Raw genomic sequence first — 20,139 nt, forward strand, 5'->3', positions numbered from 1 at the left:
GGACTGTTCCTTGTGGTGCTCCAGTGATGCTCACATCCGCATCAGAAACACAGTCCTGGAGTTTCACAAACTGCAAACTGCTCATCATATAGTCCATTGTCCTGGACACCATAGGCTCATGCATCTGCTTATCTCTAAGTTTTCTCTTTAACAGGGATGGCTTGATAATAGTGAAGGAGCTGAAGAAATAAAAAAAAAAAACAGTCCTCACAGTTGTGTTAGTTTTGTCCAGATGGGAATAAACCTTGTGGAGCAGAGAGATAATTGCATCTTCCACACCAGTTTTTGTCCAATAGGCAAACTGCTGGTGGTCCAGGTGGACTACCACAGTTGGACTCATATAGTCCAGGACCAGTCTCTCAAAGGTCTTTATGACTTGAAACGTAAGTCAATTTCTAAACATAACTTTTGCTCTCATACTGTATGTATTATATCTGGAACAACAAAGATACAGTATTAAGTATAAGAACAAACACTTATTTTTGCACTAATGGTTTAATAATGGCATATTGTTAGTTACACAAATTTTAAATATGGAGGTCACGTTGTTGTCTTACACCGAAAGTTTAGATGCATTTCAAATTCCTGCCTCCCAGGTTGAATTGCAGAGCCGGGCCTAGAGGTATTTTCACCTGAGGCAGGAGAATAAATTTGTGCCCCGATGTATATAGTTTTTTATCACTAATAAGTATTAAATAAAAATAAATAAATGATTTTGAGAACAAAATAAATGTATTAAATATTAAATAAAAAAAATCACAGAATGCAGTAATAGTACAATAGTAATAGTAACATAAAATTGCACATATTAAAAATAAAAACAATCAATCTTAACAAAAGAAAAACAAAATAAGTATTAACATAAGATGAATTAGAATATTCAGCATTTTTCAGTAATTTAATTTAATAATAGAGACAAAATAATATCAGTAATACTTTAGACAAAACAAAATTGAATATAATTACAATGAATGAATAAATGCCCAATATAAATCTTTTTTTAAAGTTTTACTTTTCCTGCTTTTAATGAAGCAAATTCATCAATTATTTTATCAAAATTAATTTGTTTTGTCAGTTCCTGTTGGATTGATAAAATTGCCATATTTGACCATTTTCCCTGAGCAATTTTTAGTTTATTAAAGTTTCCTTCACCAGAAGCTACAGTAACAGGTAGTGTTAGGAATATTCTCAAAGCAACTTCTAAATTTGGATCAGACTGAAATAAACTATATTCATGATTCGTTTTTTAAAAGATCAAAACTTGCAACTGCTTTAAGGTCTGGAATTAACATCATTGCCTGATTTTTGAAACTGATTATTTCTGATAAGATTACAGAATTGATATCGCTTGGATATTTAAGGGATAACTCACAAGCTGCTTTTTTTAAAAAAATTTTCTGTATACATCGACTTTACTTTTTCACCTGTTAAAAATTCGAAATCAGACGAAACCCCATATAGTTTTTCATATCTCCGTCTAAGTTGTTATATTAAAATATCTATTACTCCTTATATCATAGGAGGAAACGAGTGAGCTAGAGCGTCCGATGCAAATCATCAGTTTGCTTAAGGTATTTGACGAACATTGCAATATACATTTTTTCTTTTTTTATTTTGCAATTAAATACTGTAAATTGGAAAACAATAAGACAAAGGGGACAAATTTTTAATCTGATATAAAATGGACATCTCTGGTTGCTGATAGATTGTATTGTAAGTAAATAAACGTTTGGAAAACACATCAGTTTTTTTTTGCCTGGCACCTCCTGACTCGCCGTTATGAGAAAACTCCCACATATGATTTACCATTCAAATTATTTTGATGTATAGTTATGTAAGACGTACGTTTTTGGGTACATCGCTACTTCAGGCTTACTAGACCCGAAAGAAAAACACATTTTTAGGCCATATTTTGTGCAGGAAGTCACACCCTTATGATAAAGAGAAAACCAATTAAGTGTCTTCACAAAAAATGATCAGATAGACTTGATGTTATGCAAGCCACATCAACTGACACCAGGGATTCATCCCCTCATGGGATACAAGGGGTCAAAGTCACTCCTTTTCACAAAGCTTTGAAAAAATAGGGATCAGTAATAATGGCATGTGGAGTGTTATTTTACGCTATTTGAGGTTGCACATCATGAATATAACGTTTTTGATATTTGATTCTTTACCGATGGTGTTAGCCCTCTAACAGCCACTTCCAGAAAGATGAAAATGGCAGATTTCAAACAAACGTGTTGTTTTAGACTATTTCAAGGTCAGTGATTATAAATATGTTATTTTTAATTTTTAATCCTTTACTAGCCTGCCCTCTATGGACATCTACCAGAGGTCGACAAATGACAAGTTTCTATTACAATCAAGAATATTTAACCTTTAAACATTTCAATTGAAGCACACGTTTTAATATTTCAAAATTGAACGCAACTATTTTTATTTATTATGTACTTCCACCGCATGCAGTAAATGTTTACATAGGTTATGAGCAACTTAAATTAGGGCAGCTTGCGCTAATTCAGACTTTATGTAAACTGTGTTATGATAGAATGTTCTTTTGAATACCAGTAAGAAAACAAAAACGATCCACTGTAAGGAACTATGAATACAGTCCTTACTGTATTGCTACACTTTAACAAATATCAGCGCTGCAGGGATCAAGAGAGATGCATACAGGGTTTAACACCATTAGGTGAAACGGAACTGCATACAGGGTTTAACACCATTAGGTGAAACGGAACAGATCTACTAATAAAAACAACTCGGTCTTTGTAAACGTGCTGTAAAAACTCTGTGGACACAACAATGGAACTTTAATTTTGAACAGCTCTATAACATAGCTATACAGTACATACATTATATATAATACACACGCAGTCGCGCAGTAACAAATGAAAGTCACTCTTTCACTGGGCATTCCGTTGTAAGTGAATCCTGCTCCTGTCGCCTCACAAGTTAATACATAATGGTTCCGCTTTACAAAACAGCTTCAAAGTTTTTTTTAGCATCTTGTTACAGGTTAAAATGTTAGGTGCATGTTTTGTGCGTATTTTACTTTTTAGAACTGTCCATCATTTAGTTTCGATATAAGTGGACATGAGTATAGTTACGAGCTCAGTTAAACTGTCCTTTTATGACAGGCGCTTACAATTAAAATGCAGTGTGAAAAGACAGACGAAGTAGGTTCTGAAAACCGTACTTTTGATCGTGTCTTTGGGGAATTACAGGTTTGAAGATCAAGTCTGCACAATCCATAAATAAACTTATACTCGAGAGGCATCGTTTTGTTTCTCTCCGTGCGATTTAAGATGTGACACCGTTTTGAAGAGGCTGTGGAGTACAAACTGAGTCTTGTTCTGTGCGCGCCAGTATTTTGCGAGCGGAGCGGTGGGAAACACGCTGCTTTTTAGGTCAGCGTTTGGACTGGGTAATAAATGCTCAATATGTCTGAGTGTCTAACGAGTTTACATAGGTGTTCTGCTGCACCTATGACGTCAATTGACATGTGCAATGTTAGAGTGAAAATGGTTTACTAGCATCCGCTCTTCACTGTTATCTTCTGTTGTGGTCCACGTTTAATGAATTTGATAATTTATGATATTACGTCAGTAGTGTGTTTTTAAATCCAGATTGCCATTTCTGTTTACTATGTTTACATTTTGTTTGAAATTAATAATCTTTGTTCTAACAGGAATGCTGACAGTTCAACTTCAGATTTGCTACCTTTCTAAAATCTGGTCTTTGGCAAAGCTGTGAATAGAATACCTTTTTAAATGATCAGAAAATAATGGATAGAGAGTTGCCAAAATGGATGTTCAAGGTACCGGAAAATGTGAGCTTCGAAAAAAATCAGGTAATGAAAAGCCATTGGTCTTGTTAATGTATATGGAAAGTTTATTTACTAATTAACTAATCATTTTTGTCATGGCTTCCTTAATTGTTATATCCAGTCCTTGGGACAGGATGTAGGAGACTTTTGTGTGTTTTGATTTGCCGGTGTTCTGCTTTAAGTAACAGAGCGGTGCGAATTTACTTATATTTGTGTGTGAATTTGCCAAAAAGGTGATCTGATCTACTGTACATTTGAGATTACACAAAAATGTAGGAAATTGTGTTTCCTTCCCCCATGCCCTGTTATTTGTTAAGGCTGGCACAAAGTGTGGTTATCTTTTATGCAAAATGTACCGTTTATCTTAAAGTGTAAAGTAATTCTTTAGGTTTTAACATGGACAATTATTTGTAGTTTTACAATTCTGCAAATGCTACAATTCTTGCCTGACCACTTGCTCAGATATTAAATGATAGTAAGTTAAAATCAACCCATCTTTTCATTTAAAATCCCCCTTAATCCAGTTTCGGGTTAATTTTTAGGTAGGGGTGCCAGAGTCTTCCCAACAACAAGGAAAAGATGTAGTGAACAGTTAGCATGGGTTCTGACCTGGGAGGTCATGTTTTAGTAATATGCTGAAATTCTATGAGGAAGCAACAAAATAATGTGATTGGATTGTTGTATGTAATATTATCTATCTTCACATTCAGAAAGGATTTGATAAGTTGCCACATGAGTGGTTGGGCATCAAATTTAAAGAGGTGGGGGATCAGGGTGTAGCGTGTAGATGGGTGCAGAATTGGCTAAAACACAGGAAACAGAGAGTTATGGTGAGAGGAACTTTATCAAAATTGGTTGATGATAAGAATCGTATCCTTCAGTGGTATAGCAACTGCTATTTTAAATATACAGTACAGTATATGTAATCTGTGGAATGTATCTGGATAGTAATATAAACAACAGGCTGGTTAAGTTTGCGGATGATACCAAGATAGGTATATTGACAGGTAATGTGGAATCTGTTGAATCATCACAGAGGGACTTGGGCAGCATATAAGCTTGGGCAGATTTGTGGCAGATGAAATTTAATGTAAGTAAATGTAAAGTATTACACATAGGAAGTAAAAATGTTAGGTTTGAATACACAATGGGAGGTCTGAATATTGAAAGTACTGCTTATGAGAAGGATTTAGGAGTCACAGTGGATTCTTCACTATGAACTTCAGACAGTGTTCACAAAAGCCATTAAGAAGACCAACATAGGTTATATAGCATAATGTGTAGGGTACATGTCAAAGGAAGCTATGCTTAAACTTAATAATAATAAAACATCTATATATATAATTCACTAAGCCGGAAGACAAGTAGCCACCCATGGAAAGCACGGCAGAAGGGGCGTGGATTCACTAAGCCGCCGACAAGTAAGACACCCATGGCGCACGCAGGAAGGAGCCACACCCACCAACTCTAAGACCATTGGATACGACGACAACTCGGAGAGCCACGCCCACCAACTCGGATGCGACGCCTCGAAAAACATGCCGTCATTTCTGTTTGTCTGTGCCACAGTCCACATGCAGCTCTGAGCCACGTTGACTTTTCATTAGTCAACCTCAGTGGAACCTTGGTTCACACAGAGGCAGCGCCAGAGAGAGACAGAGGCACACACAGGCAGTGCGACAGAGAGACAGAGGCACACACAGGCAGCCCGAGAGAGAGAGCCACGCACACACAGGCAGCGCGACAGAGAGAGCCGCGCAATCCTTTAAAACTGAGGTTAAAACACAATGAAGGAAGCAGTCTTTAAAAACCAATAAGCCCTGTGCCTCTTTTTCATTAGCGTCTCACCTGCTTCACCGCCCTGCAACAGTCGAGACGCTTTCTCAGCAGCTGACCTTCTCTGTGCCTGACTCCACTACTGTCAGTCGCCTGATTAAAAATGGTGAACTCCTGCAATGTTACTATCTTGGTTGGCTTTTACATAACGTTCGGATTTGTTCAAATGTTCCTTTTTTTTCCCCCTGTGCTTAAAACTCATTTAAAAAAAAGTGTTTATACAACTGCTGCAATGTTAGAGAGAGAGGGCTCGCCTGCTTTTGAGAGACAGAGGGGGAGGGGGCTCCCGTGCTGTTGAGAGAGAGAGGGGGGAGGGGGGCTGGGGAGGCTCCCGTGCTGCTGAGAGAGAGAGAGGGCTGGGGAGGCTCGCGTGCTGCTGAGAGAGAGCCTGCGCGTGCATCTGAGCAAAGACAATTTCCTGTTAGATTTGCCTTTGCAATGACAATTAATAAGGCACAGGGCCAAACTTTCAAAAAGATGTGAATGTATCTGCCAAAACCAGTTTTCAGTCACGGACAGTTGTATGTTGCTCTCTCCAGAGTTCCATCTTTTCATTCACTTACTGGTATGCCTGCAGGAACACGTGCAGCGAGCGAGCGAGAGAGAGCGAACGACACACGCATACAGGTGCGCGAGAGAGAGAGCGCTGGACGCATAAGAATAATAATACTTCATTACATTGATATACCGGTGTTTTCAGTATTCAAAGCGCTATCCACACAGGGAGAAACCGGGAAGCGATCCCAAAATCTTCCACAGTCTCCTTACTGCAAAACAGCATCACTACCATTGCGCTACAAGGCAGTTAAAGAATGCACTGGCCTCGATTTTGTTTTCACTTCTGTTTACAGCGATCAGATCGTAGCGTGCATAGTTGCAATGTTACTTTTCTTGGTGGCTTATTACATTACGGATGTTTCACATGTTAATTTTTTTCCCTGTGCTTAAAAGACATTAAAAAAGTGTTTCTCAACTGTGACTCCGGAACAACTCAGTACGCAAGCTATATTAAGCGTCAACAACGAAGACTCGCTACACCTTAATGAACAAGTGCTGAAACTTATCCCTACCGACGAAGTAACTTTCACCAGCGTGGCCTCCATCGTCACAGACAATCCCGCTTTCAGTCACGGACAGTTGTATGTTGCTCTCTCCAGAGGTCCATCTTTTCATTCACTCACAGTGGTATCCACAAACCCACCCCATTTGGACAACTGTGTCGTTCAGCAAGTGTTCACCCATCAATACATAATTATGCGGCGTATGTTACGACGCGGGTTGGCTAGTTTTATTTATTTGTAGGCGCCTTTCTAAACATTCAAGGACACCGAACAATAGATAAAACAGATTATAAACAAAACTAAAATACAAAAATTAAAATCGGACAGAGCAATTGTAATCAAAGAGAAAAAGCAGTCTTAAACAAATTAGTTTTAAGTTTAGATTTGAAAAGTGAAAATGATTCAATATTTCTAAGCTCAGATGGTAATGAGTTCCAGAGCTGGGGAGCAGAGCAACTGAATGCTCTGCTCCCCATAGTGGTAAGACTGACGAAGGGGAGAGTCAAGTGGATGGAGGAAGAGGAGCTAAGGTTACGGGAGGGAATTGCAACATGGAAGAGGTCAGACAGCTATGGAGTGGCAAGGTTGTGGATAGCCTTAAAAGTTAACGGAAGAATTTTGAATTGAATGCGGAACTTAACTGGAAGCCAATGAAGCTGCTGCAAAACAGGAGTGATAATGCACTAGTGAAGCTGCACCTACAGTACTGTGTGCAGGCTACAAAAAAGACATAGCAGTGCTAGAAAACGGCCTGAGAAGAGCAACTAGACTTATTCCAGGACTGCAGGGGATGAGTTATGAGGAAACTGAACCATTTCTGTTTAAGCAAAAGGAGATTAAGGGGTGACGAGATTGAATTGCTTAAAATTATGAAAGGAATTCACACAGTGGATTAGGCTGTTACTTTAAAATAAGTTCAGAAAGAACACAGGGACAGTGTTGGAAACTTTTTAAGGGTAAATTTTGCACAAAGGGAAAGGAATTTTTCTTTACACAGAGAACTATAGACAAATGGAATAGATTACCCAGTACTGTGGTAGATAGTATGATGTTAGGGACCTTCTAAACTAGTAAGATGTAAGGGATCTTCTAAACTAGACCTGATGTTATTTTATTGGAATTAAGTGGATTGGATTGGAAACATTTGATAGGCTGAATGGCCTGTCCTCCTCAAAAACAATTTAATGTTTTAATTTAATTTCAGTATACCTAAGTGTAAATATAATTGTTGTATATAATCAGTCCTGAAAGCTTATTTAAATGTATACTTAACAGTCAGTGGCAGATTAAACTCTGTAGAGTTGCTTTTGAATCAGTTGCTAGTATTTTTGCTATTTGTTTGCTTTATTTTATAGGTAGTTTGGTTGTTTGCAAATTGCAGCAGCTCTGTTGCTTGTCATTCCTTTTTAAACATAATTTATTCCACCATATATTTGAAAGTCCACTAATTTTTACTCATTCTGCCTGTTTCTGTACTTACAATGACTGTACTCAAACCTATTATAGTCCCCTTTACAATGTTTATTCTGTCAACTGGTGTCTTTACCATTTAAGTAAACAATGAGTCATTCTCATGTGGTTTTGCAAATCCAAACAGTAGTAAATTAAAAGCAATAAAATAATCTGTGTACATGCAGCTGGCCCAATGGAGAGTTCTTAATATTATTATCTCTCGGGTAACATTCACATTTCAGCACAATTCCAATTTTTTTTCATTCATATGTGACATACAGGAGATATGATCTTTTTAGAGAAGTGTGAACTGCAAAAAAACACGCTGAATCAGAATTTTTCAGGTTAGATTGTACCAAATCTGATATGGGCATACAGTATGTAAGCTGTATTTGAATGCTTGAATAAGAATTGTCTGGAAATATTCAGTTTTACTTCACTGTTTATGCAATCTTTGCATTATCAATGCAGGATTGTCAATGGTAAGTAATTGATGTGACTGACCTAATAAGAATTTGGGATGACTGTTGTCAGGCAATACAGCCCAGTTGGCTATGCATTATTGATTGGAAATTGGGTGTGTCAATCACATAATTATTTTGAGAGAGTCTTGTGGACAGGTATTGTCATAGGTAGTTCAGCGTTCTCCTCATCATTGGGAAACTGTCAAATCACTGTTTTGTATCCAAAACATTTATACCTTGTGTCTGCACATACTGGCTCCTCTCCTATGTTAGGTTTTTATGTACAGATTTGGTAGTGATAATTATACTCAAAGCAGCCTTGCCATCATGACCTGACAAATTCAAGGATGTGCTGCACTGAAACCCATTTTAAGAAGTGTAGTAGTCAGCATGCTGATAGAAATTCTGGTACTTTAATAAATTTAATCTTTCTGATAAATTTGCATTTATCAATTTTAAGCATGCAGGGTCCATTCAGGATGGATATCTTTACACATTCATGTTGAATTGGATTGCTTGCAAAATAAATATGAAAAGTTAAAAAACTGAATATGTGCCAAAAACTGAAAAATTAGTCACTTTTAACTGCAGTGTGAAAGTAGACTTGGAGTGCTGTAGAAATGCATGTGTTAATCTGAAGTACATTTTCAGTGTCATGGAATAAAAGGGCAACCTGGGTTAGTAATGAGAAGCAAAAAAGTTGACCAAGATGAATTTAAAAGTTTAATTACCTGCCTTTGGCTTTAATTAAATAATGAGTTTGAAATTGATATTTTTAAATGCTTTGGGTAAGGTAAATGGCGAAGATGAACTAAAAGTTAGAAAGATGTTATGTAAACAGTCTAAAAAGAAGCACAGAAAAGCAAGGAAGAGTTGGAATTCTGAGACAGACAAATCCAATTTAATGCTGAAGTGATGCTGGTGTGTTTTAAGATAACACCTGTGTCAATCTCAGACTAAGAAATCTCTAACAATTAATAAATTGCATTACTAACAAGTCTCTTGCTAGTTGTTGTGATCAATAAAGATAAACTCTTAAGGTTGTCAGAGTCCTTTTTAAAGGTTAGAGGAAGGAAGATTGGCAGGATCGGAGAACTATTTGGAGCAAACTAGATTTTATGGATCTTCTTCCATGATAGTGAATCTGGAAAAGTAGAGGAAACAAACACTTATGTGAGTTTCCTGGCTTCTCCTGTGATTTATTTTGCTCTGTCTGGTCAGACATGTATATTTAATCACCTCCATCTACCATCCATTCATTATACAAACCCACTTCTCTAGGATTGCAGGGAAGCTGGAGACCATCTTAGCAAGCAGTGGGGGTGCCAGTCCATTGCAGGGAGGTAATTACTCTCATCAGTCCCATCTATTTTTCCTACCCACTTATTCAAGGCAGGGCTGAGGGAAAGCTGGAGCTAAGCCTGGCAAGCATAGGGCACAAGGCAGGAACAAATCCTGCGCCACCGAGCTGGCATAATTGCTCCCTTAACAACAAATAATACTGCAGTGTTATGAGTAAGCCCTAATGAATACTAAAAGAGGTAGTTGTCGGTTGAAAAAACGATAATTGCTAGTAAAAGATTTCATTTAGCAAAAACATATGTGGGTAATCTAATGTAATATATACAGGAACAACATAGTGTTTTATTTATTTATTTTTGGTCCAGAGTCATATACATTTTAGCAACAAATACTAGTTTTTTTTAAATCAGATTTAGAACTTTCTGTTTACAAGAAAACAAGTGACATATTTTTATATTATTTTTCCATACAAATAAAATTTATTAGATTTGCTGTTCAGTAATTTGGCTTGTTGCTTTTCTGATTTAAAATTCTATGTATATTTTGGCTTTGGCATCCTTGTATAAACCTACATCAGGTCACAAATCTATTATTTCCTATTACAATAGTCACATCTTTCCAAGTATTACATTAGTTACCCCATTTCTGATTCCAGAGGAGATTTCCTGGTCATAGATGTGTCATCAATGACTTAGCATGGTCATTTGATGATTTGGTTAAAATCACATAGAACTTTCTTAGTTGATATGCATACTTTTAAAATTAATGTCTTTGGTACAGGAGGAAAGATATTTAATCATTTACATGGTATCTAGAAAAGTATGAACATTCACTTAATATGCTATATATTACTGTGCCACAAAAACTGTGTCACTTTGGGTAACTGTATTATAGGTAACAAGAATGTTATTTTTCCTTAAAATGTTTAATAATCATTTGATAATACATAAAATGTATTATTTTCAAAGTTAAAGTGTACTTTTTTAATTTCAAATTTCTTTGTGTTCTGTATACTATTTATGTGGAAAAACAGACTTTTAAGACTTTATATACTATGGATTATTACCAGTCTAAAGTTCACAGGAATGTTCTGAAGCATTGCCTTCAAAACTCATTATACTTATTAATATGAAACTGTGGACACTATTTTTTTTTTATAAAAGCTATCATAACAATGTTGAACATGCTCTATGCCCTTTTCAACCTTTTGTTCCATTTTTACCCAGGGATTCCAAAGCTTATTATGGAATGTATTTTATTTAAAACTCCTTTTGTCTAGAAAATTATGCACTGTTTCTTTAATGAATGATCACTGTAGACATCTAATTACTTTACAATATCCTAATAACTTTATATTGTCTCAGTATTGCCTTTTATTAACTTACATTTTTGTGTATATTTGTTGCTTGTATTATATTTTAAGTAAAGATTGTGGCTTTAAAATAGAAGTTGCTTTATAAATAGTTATTTCTTGAAATGTTTTGGAATGCTTATGCTTGATCATGGTGTCAAAGTAATCTGAATATATGTGGGTTTCTGTAGAAAAAGAGGTTCTCAGTCTTTTTGTTTTGGCATACCACCACCAGGAATTTTAAATGTTTCAAAGTACCACCACTTTTTTCAGTCTTAAATTGTTAAGTACTCTTATTAGATAAAGCTAAAGGTAATATATTTCTTTATCCACCCAAAAATGGTGCATTTGTGGGTTTTAACAAGGCATTCTGGGTAGATGTTGTGTGTCTTTATTTTTTCCTATGTACTCCTAATTTTTTTAAAATTATTTTTTTGTGTATGAGCAAGTGTGATTTGATATAGAATAAAAATTGGAAAGCCTAAAATTTTAATTTTTTCAATTTACAAATATATAATTGGGGGGTCATCTGAGTGTCTTTGGGGATGTCTGCATGGAGTTTATATGCATGAAATGATTATCATGGACCAGTCAATTTACTATGTGAATGTACTAAATCTATTCACTTTCCGTCTATTAACTAATAAATGATGGTACGATGATGGTACGAATACCAAAAATAAACATTGTTATTCCCACATGAATTAGTAAATAACAAAATAACCGAAGATATTTTAATTTACACAAACTCAACTAACTTTTCAAATCACTTTGTTAGATTTGTGATATTGTTGAGATTGCATCAGTGTCTGGAGGAGACATTAACTGGTTAGTATTTTCCATGTCATTACCTCCTTTTTCAAATTTCTCCCAGAGTTAAGACTGTTTTTTCAAATAAAATTTAGTATTATTAATATGAAACTTTAACTATTTAAGATTATCTCAGAATTTCTGTAAAATGGCCTTTGTTCAGTGCTTTTAAAGATGTCTTACCTAACTGATCAGACTTTGTTATTAACTATGCCTGTGTAGTAATCTAAAATTTGCCATTGACTTGGAAGCAATAATTACTAGCAGCTGTAGGCTTTGTGACATTCAGACAAGAAAGAACATTAAAAAAACATTACTTTTATTTCAGAAACAAAGTGCATGACATAAACATGGTCTTTGTTGGCCAATGGGACGTTTTGAAACACTAAATCAGTTTTATTTTGGAGTTATTGAATGGAGCAGCTTGTTTCTTCACCGTTGTAAAAGGATATGTGTGAGGGTGGCATCTTGTCCAAAACCATTTCCCGATAATTCTCACCCAAATGCGTTGGTTATAAAATGGACAGACGGTTGGATGAACAACTGTAGCCAATGTCTTTACAATGAGAGATTAAATGCCAGGCCTTCATTCATTAATCTGGGATATATAAATGGTGTTGTACTAGGCAATTAATCTTGCCATGATTGCAACTCCCTTGGTCAAATACATGACACTGTGACTTAAAACAAGTTCATCTGACAGTTAATTAGTCACATCCTTCCGTTCTCAAAGCAGACATTTTTTTTTTATTTCTGAACCAATTCCATAATCAGATAAAAGTGTTGATAATAAGTATGCTTTTTGCTTTTCATTTGAAAGAGTGTTGGGTTTTGACCTGTTTAGTTTAGCCATGCGGGATTTTTTTTAAATGAAGTCAAGCTCTGTAATTTCATTTAAATTCAGATGGAAATAAGGAACAAAATAGCTCACCATTTACATATGACTCCAGTTCAACAAAAAGAAGTAAATAAAACTTTTGTAACTTTTTTTTCCTTTACATTTTTGTGGTGATGGCTTAGAAAAAGTTTAGAGAACATAGATGACAAAATTCCTGATGTAATGGGTTTGAAGGAAACAAATTTGATCAACAGCAATCAATATCAAAATGTCAATTAAAAAAGCTCAAATTACTCATATTGTATAGTCCAAATATCAAGTACCCAGTCATTTGCAATGTAACATCCAAAATACATGTTTACATTAAAATAATATTTAATAAAACATGCACAACAAGTGGACTGCCATGACATCAAGATTCTGAAGGACCTGTCCCCCTCCCCTTTCATTGGGAAGGAGCCCTGTCCTTCAGCTCATTCATTGTCTACCATTTCATCACAGGCAATTCCCTTTCTAGCGTGCTAAGAGGAAATCATTGCACCCCCTGTAAGCAGAAGTGTTGTTTGATGTGTAAATACAACACCAAAAGCTTCTTTGTCCTTTGCACAGGACTGGTTTCTCTCTGTCTCTGTCTCTCCTCCAAGCCCCCCTACTGGTCTTTGTCTGTTTCTCTCTTTTTAGTCTTTAAGCGTGTGTTTACTGCTTCCAATTTTTTTTTTGTGTTCCTTCACATATCACCCGGTAATTCTTTCTGCGCCACTGATTGCATGCCACAGGTTGAGAACTACTGCTCTAAGTTAAATCTGAATGTTTTTTTACAAATACTGATTCCTGATTATTTCTTTTGATCTTTGTCTATGGCAGGGTTCTTCAAAATACCTTAAGAAAAGTGTTCTTGAAGATTGCCTTCCTTATTTGGAATTCCCAGGCTCAATTATTTACAGTAATGAAAATAATGACTGTTCTTTCTTATCTGAGGACATAAGGTACAGTTATATGCCTGAATGTAAAATTCATACAGTTATTTTACTTGATTATAGTATTTTTAAATGTCTTTTTTTTTTCCATTGCTAAATTATTCAGGAGCAATTCAGTATCAAGCTTTTAGAGGACAGAAATTACAAAACCAAAGTGGATTTATGTTATTACATTGCTTAGTTTTCTGTTAGCATTGTTTCACTTTTTACTTTAAGTAGTCATTTTAAAGGGATCATGCAATGCAAGTGATTATGACTGTACAACAACAAAAGGTTATATACTTCAGCTGTATACCTATAATAATATCACTGTAGTCATCTGAATTTAACATTATTAAATGATTGCCAGTCTGTGAAAATATGTGCTTACCATAGGTGCTGTATGGTGCTATTATGACATATTATGGTGACATTATGACTAATTTTCTATCTACTGTAATGTAGACAATACTTACTAGTTAGCTAGTGCCAATTGCTTTTGCACTGGTTTGACAATTTTGGCATTGCAATAGCCCTGGTCAGAAGATGAATCTTTCATTGTGCTCAGTATGAGCTGCAGACACATGGTATGTACCAGCAATTACCTAAATATGTACTGCTTATTTTCAATTTCAGGTTCAGAAATTATTGTCATGTGTACATAATATGCATAGCCAGAAAGAAAGAATGAGAAAAACAGCTGTAAATGGCAGCCGAGTTTTTAGTTACACTGTTTGCCTTTCTAAGGCAGTAAGTGTTGTATATGTACTGAGTACAAGGCAGCTAGCTGCCTTTACCACATTTTCAGGGCTTTACAATCTTGAGCCAAGCAAGTTCTCTACCAGATGTTACGCAGTCAGTGAGGATGCTCCTAGAAGAGCTAGTGAGAACAGATTTAAAAAATTTAAACTCTATTTGGATCCAATTTTAGAGGTTGTTTCTGAGTCATAAATTGAGGGGTTTGGTGGTCAGCTTTGGTGGCACCACAGTGTTAAATGCTGAGTTGTAGTCTATTAACTGGACTCTGGCATAACAATTTTTATTACCCAGATGTGGCACTATGGTATGGAGTATGGAGATATGACATTCTCTGTTGACTGGTTTTGACAGTATGCAAACTGGGAGCTGATTATGATTGTCTGGAATATTTAATGTGTCACAGCACAAGTTTTCTCATTTAATCATGACTGAAGTGAGTGGCATCAGTCTGTATTCATTCAGACAGTCCACATTTGTTTTCTTAGGGACTGGGATAATTGTTGACCTTTTGAAGTAGGTGAGGTCCACATATTCTCTCAATGAAATACTAAAATATGTAACTGAAGGCCTGAGGTAATTGTTAGCTACAGTTTTTTAAAACATGCCCTGAATTTACATCCAGACCAGATGCAAGGAGTTGCCCAAAAAAAAAAAGTATAAAGTATGCTATTGAGATAATTTGAATTTTTTTTTCTCTGTAAAGGGAACATTTTGGATAACCATCTGGTTTTTTTTTCTGTTCTAAATTGTATCATTAGGAGCATGATAATTCAAGTATGGCTGTTTATTCTGAATGTTCTCACTAGTTTTGTAACATACAGACCTTAGTGTTTGTATGGAACTGGCACTAACTTCAATGGATATAATGTTATTTATATTTAGAACTTTAAACAGAGGCATATATAGAATTTGTATCTTGAACAAAATGTGCAGTGCTGTTGATAAGCTATGAAAAATAAGAAAAAATAAAGATGTCAGACTTCATTGAGTGGGTTTTTCTTCCTGGCTATTGTACTGTTTGGTTTCATAATTATTCAGTTAACCTCAGTAACACACTCATACCAAATTATTTTAAATAATGGTTCTTTGCTGTATTGCTGTCATTTTCAACTCTTACAAAGAAAAAATGAACAGTCTTTCATAATAAGATAAAACTATTCTCTCACTTACTCTTATGGTAATATAATAACCTTGTCATTTAAAGAAGTTGTTACAAAGTAAATATATTATTTGACATGCATAAATCAATATGATAAAAACACATTACAATATCAAAATAATTTAAAAATCTCTGTGATGTGTACCATCTCTGCAGGCTTTTCTTTTACTTTTTCATGTTATTGCTGACTAATTTTAATACAGTAACTAACAATTTTCAAAGAACTTCTGCTTATTGATACATGTCTCCTGCATAATTAAAACAATTTGCATGATTTTGCATTAAGTCTGGAAGGTTAATTTCTTATAGTTTTGTGTTTTCTTGCTGACTGAACTCTGAAGTTGTATTTTGACTGTGTGACTTTAAGTAAAAATTCCCCTAAACTTACTAAATATTGCCTGTGACTAGTGTTCAGTCATTTTCTTTGAGAAGTAATTTATTTATAAAAATAAACTTAAGCATAGTGTGAAATATACAGTTGTTGCTATAAAAAAATAAAAGGTGAGTAGAACACTATTAGTTTATGACAAGTCTAAAATGAAGGCTCATTGTTTACTCCCAAATTTATGAAAATAAGTCCTTTTTCTTTGAATATTTAAGTGTACACACTCTAAGAAATCTGACATATGGTACTAGTATGAAAAAAACAACCATATGGCTTATGAGAATCAATGTCATAAGTGCATGGTCCTTTGAGAAGATGTACATGACCACTTTGCCCCCTACCTTTGTAAACAAGCAAATATCAACTGTCAAGTGTATTTTCACTGAAACAAGCATCCCCCCACTGGGTGCCGGATCACTGCCTTTTTAAATACTTAAGTGTCATGCACACCATTGTTTTGAAGCCTGCTTTCTAGCAACAGTGTACTTACTGTGGAAACTTCTGTTGCTGGTGCATCTAGTAAACAACTGTTAAATCTGGGAGAGTCAAAATACATATGTATCTGTCAGAATAAAAGTAGTCCTGTCTGTTTGAGTGCAATGTTTTGTTTCAAACAGTTTAATTAGATTTTGTTTACTTCCTTTCCACATGCTTATCTTTTTTAACCCTATTTTACACAAATCCAACTTTGTAGTGTAAGGGCTGGTTTATATTTCACGCTTGAAGCACGTATACATCATGGATTTGATGCGTCCTTTAAGCTTTTCCTCAGAAATGAACACGACTTGTGCGCAAGTTTCCGTAACAGCAAAAAGTCTTCGGATACAGTGTGATTAAGTCAGAATGTGACATCAGAGTCTCTGTTTACTATCCACATGTGACACAAGCCGCTTTGAAGATCCTACAGGATTGATGTGTGTGCTTCAATGTTTAATGAGTGGTTTGATGTGGAGAAGCAAAATGCTGACATACAAATGCATTTGTGGTGCTTTTATATTCAATTGTCACATATTCCCCCAATGTAATGACACAATACATTTTAACAGTCTCACATATCATCATCTATGCTATCTTTTTTTTTTTTTTTTTTGCACTTTCACACTAGTATCAGAATGTACGGCAGTATATTTGATCCACAGAGAAAAAAAAAATTAGGGACACAGTGAAAAGGTCTATTTTGTGATTAAAGTGGACATTTCCACTTTAATCTCAAAATTTCCACCTTAATCTCATAGTTTATTTTAACATTAAAGTAGACTGTTGTAAATGTCATCTTAAAACCGATCCTGTTGTTAATCACTATGTGCTTCTGGGGCTTCCTCCTGAACTGACAGTAGTGCCAAGCAACAATTTCCACACAGAATACATTAAATTTATAATATTCCAGCTCTCTGCACAATTAGAATCCTTAGATTTATACTTGATATCACTTTCATGGTGAAATGCATTACAGTATTATATTACATTTTACTGATAAATAATAGGCAGATGCATACAAAATTAACACAGGAAAAAGCTTCAAGACAGGGACTAAACTCCTTTCTTTCTTCCTTTTGTGAGGTTTTACTTCAAATCAGATTTTGCATGAATCATTTGGTTTATCTTTGTTTGGAAAATTGGGTGACATTTGCTACTTAGAAAACATATTAAAAGGAGAAGGAAGAAATGGGCACCACAGTGATTCTGAGGATTGAGAGCTGTGTGGAAGAAAGAATAGAGATGAGACATATGTGGAGTATCCAGGAGTGAAAGGAAGATGAATGCTGAGTTAAGAGAGAGATTTGGTATGTAGGGGACAGGGGATGGGATGAGGAGAAACCAACTAGTATGTGGTGCTAAAGGTGTATGTGTATAGCCAAAAGCAAAGGATGATTGGATAAAGAGGTGAGATGGATGAGGCTTAGAGGTAGGCCAGAGAGGATATAATTGAATATGGTGTCATGAAATGAAAATAATAGGTCTGACCACATAAGATGTCCAGGGCCAGGGACACTAGAGGAAAAAGATTGGGGGAGCTACCAGCTAACTTTTCTAAACCCAGAAAATGGCTGTTAAACTGATAATTACTATGATGAGGCTGATTGAAAACATTTTGAAGGGTTTGTCCTATTTATAAAGTTTGAATCAGTCAGATGTATTTCAGTGTAAAAAACATAACTGGTGACCTGAAAAAAATAAAGAATTAGACATTCTTTTACTGTAGTGCCATTTCCTGTTATGAGTTATCCTTTGTAAATGAAGTAGCTGGCAAGAGATAAGATAGGCCTATATACAAAACATATATAGTGTTGAATTTAAGTTTTTAATGTAAAAATATGCAATAATACTGCAAGATTCTTACTTTAAAATACATTTTTCCTTATTATTGTTTTTATCTAGAGGCTCCCTTGAAGCTGGATCTGCACTGGGATTTGATATAGAGTGGCCACCCACTTTCAGCAAAGGAAAACAGGGGAAAGTAGCTCTTATTCAGTTGTGTGGGTCAGAGAAAAAGTGTTACCTTTTTCACGTGTCTGCAATGTCAGGTTGGTATGACCATGTTAGAAGGTCTTAGTTAGGTATGAAATTTATTAAGATTGAAAACATGTATAGATTGTGTGTCTAGAACTAAGCATATCTTTGGATATTCCAAATATGTATGCAGCAAAATAAGCATTTTGTTTTCAGAATTACTTAAGAGTCAGAATTACTGAGCCAATTAAGAGATCCTAGTCAATGCAACTTGCCTGTTTTCGGGAAACAGTAGGAAATTAGATCACCCAGAGAAAAACAATCCAGTCCGACAGCCAAAGGGGTTTTCAAGAACAGGGGCAGTGCTGTTACATTTTTACAAAAATGTAAAAATATTTTCATAATCCTAGGGAAATGTATAAGGAAAGGAAGGAATTAACCATTTGGAAACTGTGTATGTAGATATTCCATTTCCATCTGTGGTAAAGGAAAGTACACCCTTGGTTCTGATAGCTAGCAGGCCCTGATGCAGCAAAGCAACCCCAAACCATAACATTTTCACCACCATTCTTTACAGTTGATAATCAGGTTCTAGTTAGGTGCTCTCTTTGGTTTTCAACTGTGGCCAAATAACTTAATCTTTGCCTAGACGGTCTTGGGGAAACTTTAGTCTTGCCCTGATGTTCTTTCTTGACATCAAAGGTTTTCTCCTGAAATGTACGTCTAATTTGCACAGCTTCATCCTAATGATTGACTCATGCACTTTGACATCAACAGTGGCAAAAGCTGTCTGTAGGTCCTATGAAAAAATTCTGAAGTTCTTAGAGACTTCTTTCAGCATTTTTTGTTCTGTTCTTGGGCTGAACAGACTGTACAGACACTTGTACTTGACCTTCTGGACAGTGGAATGATTGATTTCCAGTTGTTTGGAGATCATTTTAAATCCCTTCGCAGACTCGGAGGCATCTGTAATCATCATTCTGAAGGCCTCAGAAAGCTCTTTTGATTTAAGCATGGTGATAACTAACACTTCAACAACAAAGAACAAACCAAACTAAATGTCTGAGGTTTAAATAAGACAGGTTCCTCCAAGATCATCTGTAATGATATTCTAATCATTTTCACCTGATCTGGTGCAACTGATTCTAGTTTTAGGTACAGTATGTTGTAATAGTATAGGAGTGTATTTACTTTTTCCACACACAAAATTAGCATTTGTTTTTATTTAAATTATACAATGGATCGTAAAATGTAAATATGGCATAATATTTGTTATATCACTTTTACCTACAGGCGCTGTTTAAATCACAGTCCAATTATTCGGCCCAGTATGCATGCGTACAAGGAATTTGACTCTGGTTTTGGTGACTCTCCAATTATAATTTACAAAATTGACAAACACACAACAGTTAATCACACACCTGAGGGGGACAAAAAAAAAACTAAGACCAAAGAATGTGTGTGTGTGTGTGTATGTATATAT

The 20,139-nt window shown here is 35.4% G+C and overlaps 1 protein-coding gene across 5 annotated transcripts in view; it reads left to right on the forward strand.

Moving 5' to 3' along the window:
• Positions 1 to 3,318: 3,318 nt before the first annotated feature.
• wrn (WRN RecQ like helicase) overlaps positions 3,319 to 20,139 on the forward strand; it is a 203,781-nt gene continuing 186,960 nt past the window's right edge. For 4 of the 5 annotated variants that reach the window (XM_051929566.1, XM_051929568.1, XM_051929570.1 and 1 more), the window contains exons 1-4: positions 3,319 to 3,413; positions 3,695 to 3,856; positions 13,811 to 13,932; positions 18,585 to 18,730. In XM_051929566.1, the coding sequence (XP_051785526.1) occupies positions 3,791 to 3,856; positions 13,811 to 13,932; positions 18,585 to 18,730 (334 nt within the window). In that variant the 5' untranslated portion in view covers positions 3,319 to 3,413; positions 3,695 to 3,790. Of the gene's footprint in view, positions 3,431 to 3,694; positions 3,857 to 13,810; positions 13,933 to 18,584; positions 18,731 to 20,139 lie in introns of all 5 variants that reach the window. The other variant, XM_051929567.1, reaches the window with a different exon arrangement.

Source organism: Erpetoichthys calabaricus, chromosome 7, assembly GCF_900747795.2.
Source record: "Erpetoichthys calabaricus chromosome 7, fErpCal1.3, whole genome shotgun sequence".
In the NCBI taxonomy this organism is placed as follows: Eukaryota; Metazoa; Chordata; class Cladistia; order Polypteriformes; family Polypteridae; genus Erpetoichthys; species Erpetoichthys calabaricus.